General features: G+C 43.2%; 1 protein-coding gene across 1 annotated transcript; it reads right to left on the bottom strand.

Moving 5' to 3' along the window:
• Positions 1 to 476: 476 nt before the first annotated feature.
• Positions 477 to 8,565, bottom strand: ADAD1 (adenosine deaminase domain containing 1). The gene is made up of 11 exons (XM_063158026.1): positions 8,379 to 8,565; positions 7,556 to 7,729; positions 6,974 to 7,141; positions 6,378 to 6,440; positions 5,763 to 5,885; positions 5,532 to 5,655; positions 5,183 to 5,353; positions 4,144 to 4,370; positions 3,419 to 3,656; positions 2,900 to 3,032; positions 477 to 2,728 (listed from the first exon to the last, which is right to left on the bottom strand). The coding sequence occupies exons 1-11, from the start codon at positions 8,563 to 8,565 to the stop codon at positions 2,615 to 2,617; spliced, it is 1,722 nt and encodes a 573-aa protein (XP_063014096.1). The 3' UTR covers positions 477 to 2,614.
• Positions 8,566 to 9,042: the final 477 nt, after the last annotated feature.

Here is a 9,042-nt window from a genome sequence, read left to right as displayed (position 1 = left end):
AGAGGTCATTTGGTACCACCTAGAAGAGGGATCCTCTTCTAGGGAGGATTTCTTTCTGGTTCAGAAAATGGTGGAAGGAGCTGTCCACTATTGTCTGTTATTGGGGCTTTTTCTCCCCCATGTGAACCGTTGCTGTTTCCAGTAAATTTTTCTTAACTCCAAGGCCTTTGTCTTTTCTGCCCCCAGTTCCCCACTCCATGCCACTGCAGAAGGGAGGTGAAGGGAGAAGCATGGAAGTAGAGAGCAGCACGTGGTTTGGAGTCTCAGTGGGGGCAAGAATCAGGAAGTACCACTCCTAAAGGTCATTTTGTGTCACTCCAGCTGTCCAGGTAGAGCTCCATGAATTGGAAAGCACACCCCCACACTCCATGTGTACATCTATTCTTCTCCCCACTCCATGTGTACATCCATTCTTCTCCCCAGAGCTCAGTTCTCCTCAAGAAGGGAGGGGAGGGCTGAGCCCTGCCACGGGCTGCTGCTGGTACTCACCTGCCTGTCTGCTCTGTGCCACATCAGTGTGATGCACACCTGCTCCGTGTGCATGGATCTGGCTGGAAATAGCTTCAGCCTCAGCACTGGAACTGAAGCACTCTTGCCTCTCTTAAGCTTCTAAGATCATACATGTTGGAAATACTGAAGTAGCCAAGGAAAAACCTGGACACAACGTCTCCATGCTTCCATTTACTAGCTTGGTGCATGCTGCATATGCTGCTACTTAATCAAAGAACAATCCAGGCAAAAGAACTGGACCTACACTGGTGCCATCAAGCTACTGCTCAAGGACACAGTGATCACGTCCAGCCAAACACATCCTTTCCACTAACAAATATCTCTCTTCCTAAGGCAGCAATAAGTTCCATGGAAATTTCAGTTTGCTGTCCAATTAATAAAATGGCTGCAGCACACAAAAAAAATCTCAGTACTTGTACATATTTAAGGCTTCTGGGTCAACTACAGGAAACACCTTGGGGCCAATACCTCAGCAGAAGACTAAGGCCATATAAAAAGCAATCCAGGAGGGTACAGAATGCAAACACATGTGTGGTATGCTATGTGTGTGTCAGATTTAACATGTATATCACTTCCCAGCATCCCTATGTATGAAGGTATAGCTAATGCATTGTCAAGGACATTTATTGAACTTTTAACACCCCTACAAAAAGGCAACACTGTGCTCTAGCCTGGAACACGATGGCCATTCCCAAACATTCTTAGAAAACATTACATGGAACAAGCAGTCTGTCGAACATGTGCCACAATAAACCAAAAACCACCACACAACCCCCAAAGTTAAGGGACAGTAACAGAAAACAAGAGAGCACATAAGCCAAAAAAAGGTCGAGGACCAAGCAGTAACAGGTCAGCGAGTTTCAACAACTTGTGAGTCAGCATACAATCATCCCAACAGGAGACTCTCCTATTAGCTGGAAGAACAGATCAAGGAAAGAAACAAACACCAGGAGGAGGAACTTCTTTAAGAATCCTCTGACACTGAGAAGGTGAAACGCGACTACAGCCCTATGCTCACTATTCCTGATGTATGGGAACACTGCGTGATCCCCCTCACATGATTTACAGGAATCACAAACATAATCCAGGTGTACTGTCTAGCTTGAACACGCCACTGTTCACAACACCACGCCAACTCCAAACATGGCATGCAGTAACACCTTCCCAATGCTACCATGTTCCCACCAGGACTCAAAAGGAGTAAATTCCCTTGTGACAGGCACTATTTTCCAGGTTACTGTGTATGCAGATGATTTCACTAGGACTTGTCAGTGCAGTGATGAAGTCATCTTCAGTGCAGGAGTCCAACTCATCCACAAGCATTAACGCTGATGGGGTTTGAGGCAAATCACAAAAGCTGAAAAAATCTTGTTTCTGGAGACTTCTGTACTACATTGCATTACTTTCTCAATTACAGCTTTGACACCTGCATAATGCTTTAAACCCACTACCAGAAACAGTAATTATCACAAAACAGTTGACTAACAGCCAGTCATTCCAGGTTTCACATTTGGAAGGACAAAAATTATTATTTAACTCTTCTAGCACAAACAACATAAGCTATAAGCCAGTTGGCAGACTGACACTAAACAAAACTCCCAGCAAAGGATGAATGCCTACAGATAAGCACAGATTGTCCATGTGTTTTTTTTTTTCCTGGAAGACTCTCATGTTAGCATGCCTTTTTTCTAAAGAAATCCAGCTTTTACAGTTTTTCTTTTTCTTTTCTGAAGTTATGAGAAAGGGAGGAAAAAGAAGAAATCAACGTACAGAAATCCTGAAACTATCAGGAAAAAACCATGTTAATTCCACAGGGTGGGGATTTGTAGGAGTCAGGGTCAGTGAAATGAGGTGGCACTGAGGGGCAAAGCAGAACAAAGTTTTACAAAGCTGTTGGATACTCCCACCTGTGAGAAAACATCAATTTTGGGAAAAGACTGAAGTACTACAGGTAGTTTAATAACTGCATTTAAACTGACAAGAAGCAGTTCTGGAATTGTTTTCTTCCTGTAACTACCAACTTGAAAGTTGAACATTTTACTACTCAGAACTCTATTTACTGAAACAGATCATTCAAACCAACTTGACATTTAATCCACCTCCATCAATCACTGAACTGTTCAATATGTGGAGACTTCACAATCCACGATCCGTAACTGTGCTGCTCTAGGTAGCTTTGCAGCAAGCTTTTAGCTTCTTGGTACAACTGAGATTTAATCTAAAAGAAGAAAAAAAGATACACCTTGTAAAATCTCAAGTATTACAGTTACAGAGATCTGTAGAAAAAGCTCAAGAATTACTCAGAGGGATCAGAGTTCTCTGATACCAACATGCAATAAGCACAAGCACAAACACTGCAAGAATGACCCCTCTCCCCACGTCAGCTCACCTTTGCCTCATGGTACGTTGGAAACTGGAGCAGGTCAGCCCGTCCTGCTTCCCTGGCGAGCATCCTGAAGCGGCTGAACATGGCGGCCTTGCACAGGCGGCTGGCCAGGCAGGTGCCGCTGCGGAACGGGGAGCTGCGGGCAGAGCGGGGAAACAGCCATGGAACTCGGGAACAAACTCACTGCAGGAGATGCTCTGAGCCTTACAGGGGTTTTCCCCTCCCCACTAACACTTGGTGAATGCCATCGTGCTGGAATCCATCTCAATTGGAATCCCAATTAGTTTTATGCATTGTGAAAGATAAAACATTTTCACTACTACAGGCAATCTCCACTGAGAGAGCTGTTTTGTTCGATGTCTTGGAATCTCACTGTGAGCTTACAAGATCTCTAAAACTTCACCTAATCACAGGATTAGCTTTCAACACAGGAGAGAATTTCTCTCATAGCTTAGAAAACTGAATACGACAATAAGCCAGCACAAACCCATTATATCCATTAAAATGAAGATAAATACTGACCTTTCAGTGGTTTTCCCACTTAATCCATCCACAACCTCCAAGGATGCATCTGACAATGTCCAATTCAAACTAAGAGACCACTGGTTCAAATCTGTTTGGATTGGCAGCGCAGCTTTCACCAAGTAAATGTGAGATCTGTTGACCAGGTAGTGCACAGGAAGCTTCGAAATGAGTTCATCATCAAGACGCTGCTTTATGGTTATGTCCAGTCCTTTTGTATCCTTACAACTTCCATTTCCTAGTGAACAGGACAAGATCAGCCACATGCAAGTACATCAAATTAAATAGTTAAAAGTGCAGATATTTCTGCATTCTTAATCTATTATAGTCATTTTTCCCATAAAATTCATGTTTGTAAAGATCAGTTCCAATATTCAATTCACAGAACAAAAATGATTTCCCATTTTCTTCTCCAGAGGCACCATGATTTTTACTGGAAAATGTTTTCTTTTTTGAACCACTGTTTTTCACCAGCTCTTTACATTCCCTACTCTAATTTCAACCTTCCAGACTAGAAAATATGTTGAGGAGTTTGCCCACATTACCTCACATTCAACAGCATTTCTGACTGCCTACTAAACAAATACACTTTGGTTCACTGCATCTCAAAGAACAATTCTTAATTCTTCCAAGTACCTCTGGTTTAGTTCATGCTTTATAAAATGCAATCAAACTGGAATACAGAAACACACAAACCCCCCACCTGGAGCTGGCACTGAACATACCCACGAGAATGTTGCTGATGTACACGGGTTCGATGAAGTGGCTCAGCAAAGCTCCCTGAAGACCAACCACCTCCCACTTGGTGAGTTTGTCCCCAGCTGACATGCTGCTCACTCTGACAGTCTTGGGGGGACAGCAGACAGCCAGGTAAATCCTGCCTTCCAGGGCAACGTGCAGACTCAGCTCTTCGCTGGCTTCGTAAGCAGAGATGGACTGGGGACCGAGATGCCTGTGGACATCTCGGACAGGAGAACGGATTTCAGTGAGCAAGCACTCTGATCACAGATTGCAGGAAGCGCTAGCTAAGGCTGCTTTTGACAAAAAAATCACCACTACATCTAGGCCTTGTATTATCTTCAATGTCTGTAATTCTTAAAAACACCAGACTGAATTGCTCAAGTGCCTAGAACACTGAAATCAGTATTTAAATAGGAAATAGCCACTCAATCTAATCTTAGCCACCAGTCTAATTTTAATGCACACATTAAAAAAAAAAAATCAAACAGCTGCAAACAAGCTGTCACTTTTTGTCTACTCACACTGTAACAGTTACTTGCGAAAAAACAGCTGTAAGGTTCTTAAAATCTCCTTAAAAACATAACTCACACTGTGATTCAAAATATTTAAGTAAGTAGATACAACACCTAAGGGAGACAAACCAGTGGTTGTTCTGAAGCAAAACAGTTTTTTCCCATAGTTACAAAGAGGTAAGACATTAAAGCAGAGCCTTTGGTTTCAATTCAAGGCTTTCTGTACTCCAATCTTGTAGTGCATTTGATGGCATTAGGTCATTACATCCACTTGCTCAATGGTTAAATTAATGATTTCATAGTATTTTAATACTATCTTGGGAAAGGGGTTAACAGCTCATTGTCTGTAATAAACAAATCCAAGAACTAATATAACCCACAAAGAAATTTTCTGTATCACCATATTGAGCTGTACTGCATATATATCATGACTACCCTGTACATTAATGTTCCCAAAACAAAATAAAAATTCACCTTCCACTATTATCTCAGGAAATGCCACGGTACTTACACCTCTGATTTTAACTGAGCAGTTCCTTTTGGAAGCTGGTTCATGTAGAGAGACAGAGTTATGTTCTGCTTTAAGGTAAGCAGCTTCGAGCCTGGTGCTGTGCAAAATATGGATCTCTCTGCCTTGGCTGGATTTTTGTTATAGAACAGCAAAAGGTGCCTGTACAAGTATCTAAAATAAAAGGAAATGATGTATTTTACATTGAATACTTTAATAAATTATTATATATAATCTGGATGCGCATTTGCATTATTATTTATTATTTGTTTCCATAAGTATAGAATTCAAGCGCAGCAGTGACACTGGCACGAAGGGGCGGCAAGGGAAGGATTGGCAGGGACATTCCCACCTGAGCAGGGAACGCCTGGCAGTGACGATGGCATGGCTGTCGTGCAGGAGCCTCCCGCAGGACTCCACGCGCCGGCTGTAGTTGCATTCCCCTGTCCCCAGAGCCACCACCTCGTGCTGCCCACCTAAAAGCACACAGGGTGGGGGGTTCACCGGGGCTGGCTGCCCACCAAGCTGCTCCCAAGCTCTCGGTGTTCCCCCTCCCCAAAGCTCCCAATCAACCCAGACTTGCCCTTCTCAATGATGAAGGCAGCCAGGGAGCTGCCGCAGCTTTGGTACTCGGGGTGTTGGCTAGTCAGGCGGTTGAACACTTCCTCCAGCGTTTGTGAGAGCTTTTGATAGATATGTTCTCCTCCTAAATGGAACAACAGAATCCATCAAGACACAAATTTACAGGTACCAGAAATAACAGACATGAGCAACTTGCCAAATGTATCCTTGAACACATGGTATAAGCACAACCACACGTATTTTTGGGATTCTTAAGATCCCCAGGATTAAAAAAAGCTCAAAAACACCCAAATACTTGATGTTTTTATCATCCATTACAGTAACAACAGATACAGCCCAAGCTGGATCACCTACTGCACACTAGCTCAAGTAAGGACAGAGAATATTACTGCTATTTCTATCACTACTGGTGACACAAATTCAAGCAGTTTACTGAAGGTGTGTCCTACTGTAGAATTGATCTAGTAATATGAGTTCTTACAGCCTTCAAATATGTTTAAAACAATACTAACAACATAGAGAAGCACTAAGTGTATTAAAAGATGAATAATTTTTAAAAAGAAACTATTTGCTGAGCAATTTGAATCAACAGAGGAAAAGCAAGACTATTCCTTACCAGTTCTTGAAACACAAGCAGAGTTTCCTGGAGGTCGAGGCTCAGCAGGAACACAGGAAAAAGCTAAGAATTTAAGAACATTTTGAAGTGGGATGGACATGCCTAATTTCTAAACATGAACCTCACATGATTTCCAGCAAGTCAAACTTTCTAATTCTCTATGAACCTGCTCTTCTGACTTTTAAGTCCCTGTAAGCTTAGAATGATTCAGACAGCAAAACTCAAGATAAGATAAAATATTATGGCAAGTGAACTCTGTTGAAAGCAGTATCTCAGTGGGGAAGCCTTTTAATCATTAAAATTTAAACCCACTTGAGATGTACTTCTTGTTGCTGCACCTAGTGAGTAGCAAATCAAGTGCAACAGCATACGAATTAATTCCTTCAGTGTTCCTGGCATCAGCTGATGCAACTCTGAACACACAAATGACAAAAATAAAAACCAGTTTCAGAATCAAACTACAGATTTGCCCCAAGGATTCAAAAAACCTGGCAGAGGCCAATACTGCAGCATCTAATAAAACCATAGATGTTTGGCATAGGCTGCTGTTAAGCCAAGCATTTCAAGTTCTAATTAGGTGTTGCTACAATATTTACCTGAATCTTCAAAGGACTTTGCCCCTGTATTCTCCAGGTTGAGTAGCTCAGCAAGAGCCAGTTTAGCTGCATTTAATTTAGATTCCTTCTTGTTCTTTCCCAGCCCAGTCTTGTAGCAAACACCATTTATCACAGCACAAAAGGCAAAGTAAGGCCTTATGACGTCACCTTAAAAGGAGAACAAAAAAGAGAACGAAGCAGTGAAACTATTTTAAGGCACTTCACCCACAGCTTTATGTCCTTATATTAATTCCTAGAAGAAATACAAGACAAAAAGACAATTTTGGCAAAGTAAAACCCTCACCCATAACCTCCCCAAAAATTCTGGCACCTTTCACTTCATGCACTCTTCACAAAGTTCTGCTAACAGCCATAATTAAAGCAAATTGACCCGATCGATTTCTGTAGCACCTGATAAGGACACACAGCTGTGGAGGCAAGGACAGCGCAGCCAAAACCCAACACATGCGGGGGCAGCGCCATCAACAGTAACAAGGTTCAGCTGTGTCAGCACCACCCTATCAACTCAGATACCCTCAAGGACACCCAAACACCACTTTATTTGGTAGCGTAAGTGTTTACCTGCCACGCTGGTTTCTTTCAATTCAAGCTGCAGGTGGTGTGTTTTGGCAAACAGATGCAAGGCAGACACTGAGTTTATTACTCCCTGTTTGTATCTTTCAATCAAATCCAGGTCATTCTGCGAGGGAAAGGCTGAAAATGTGGTGGTGTCAGCTCCTTCAGAAAGAAAATGTCCTTAAACAAAATTAAGAGAACTGAACACACTCTCTGAAAATCTGCTAACAACAAACAAAACATCATATATCCCCCTCCCCTCTCTTGCAAATGAACAATCAAATCCAAGTTGCTGATAGCAGATAGCAAACAGTGGAGCCTGTGTTTCTTCCACACAAAGCTGGGCAGCAGCAGGACTCCTTGTTCTGAGACACGACACAAGTTTCAGCAACCACTGGATTGATGCAACAATCAGCTTCAAGCACAACCACTTCCCAGCCAACAAGAAATTCTCACTTTTAAGAGTCTTAACAGTGCCTTTACTGCAACACAACTACTCAACGCAATTCAAAATACACCCTGGGACATCTCAAACTGCAGTTAAACCCTTTCACAATGTTATTTATAAAATTCATGCAGCAGAACATATTCTATATTTTGTTACTCTACAGTTAACTTGAACTTTATAAACAGGTAATGCTGCAGACTACACAGGCCATCCCACAACAAGTGCCTAAAAAACTTCCAGCACAAAAAGGCTTTAGAAGAGGAGGGACAAGTTTAAGGAGATGCCAAAGTAGTCATGTAAGAAAACACAGCGATAAGAAAAAGCAAAGTTACTTTCAACAGCATTAACAGCCAATCTCGGTGTATAAACTGCAAACTATACCTGGATTTTTCATCACCCCTGGTTCACTGCACATCATACAAGATGGAGGATTCAGCCTTGCAATCACAGGCTCGGAGAGATCCTTTGAAATTGGCTGTCTGAGAACCTCGGGGAGCAAAATCTTCTCAGGTGCGGGGTCGAAGGCGAACATTGCCGCACCCTCAAAGCAGCCAGTGCTGCTCGCCATTTCCGACCGACCTAAGGAAACTTAACTCACTAATGCTGCCAGCAGCAAAAACAACCTAGCAGTTCTCCTGGTCAAGCTATTTCATAGGAACACCAAGAACAACTCGCCCAGAGCTGGGGTAGAACCCAGACCAGGTGTCCTTCCCCACACGGCGGCCAGTTCTCCTTTTGTTACACCACCTCCCCTCACCCCTAAGGCGGCCCTGCCCCTCGAAGGACACACCTCAGAACAACTCTCCTGAGGGAGTGAGGCGAACTAAAGCAGCAAAGCTGATCCCTCTCAAGCTTCCAGGCCAAGCTAGCGCAGCAGTTAAAGGGTTTGGTACCTGCACCTGCTGCCCTGGTCCTGCTGTGGAAGATTCCTCAGCGCTCACACCCGCGGACTGGCGGAGCGCCCCTAAGGGCACACGAAGCTGGAGGAGCCGAGGAAGTGCCGGCTGCCCTGAGGCGATGGCCTCCGAGAGCCGAGCAGCGCCCC

Source organism: Melospiza melodia, chromosome 5 (assembly GCF_035770615.1).
Source record: "Melospiza melodia melodia isolate bMelMel2 chromosome 5, bMelMel2.pri, whole genome shotgun sequence".
In the NCBI taxonomy this organism is placed as follows: Eukaryota; Metazoa; Chordata; class Aves; order Passeriformes; family Passerellidae; genus Melospiza; species Melospiza melodia.
Note: the sequence above shows the minus strand (reverse complement) of the source record. Positions and strands in the feature narration are given on the sequence as shown.

What these genes read in the sequence shown, in the direction of transcription:
- ADAD1 (XM_063158026.1), bottom strand. Translation starts at nt 8,565, where the DNA reads ATGGCGAGCAGCACTGGCTGCTTTGAGGGTGCGGCAATGTTCGCCTTC. An exon ending in TGCTTGTGTTTCAAGAACTG is followed by an intron (nt 5,886 to 6,377) that starts GTAAGGAATAGT and finishes TGTTCCATTTAG; the next exon opens with GAGGAGAACATATCTATCAA. An exon ending in CATCAGCAACATTCTCGTGG is followed by an intron (nt 3,657 to 4,143) that starts GTATGTTCAGTG and finishes CCTGTTCACTAG; the next exon opens with GAAATGGAAGTTGTAAGGAT.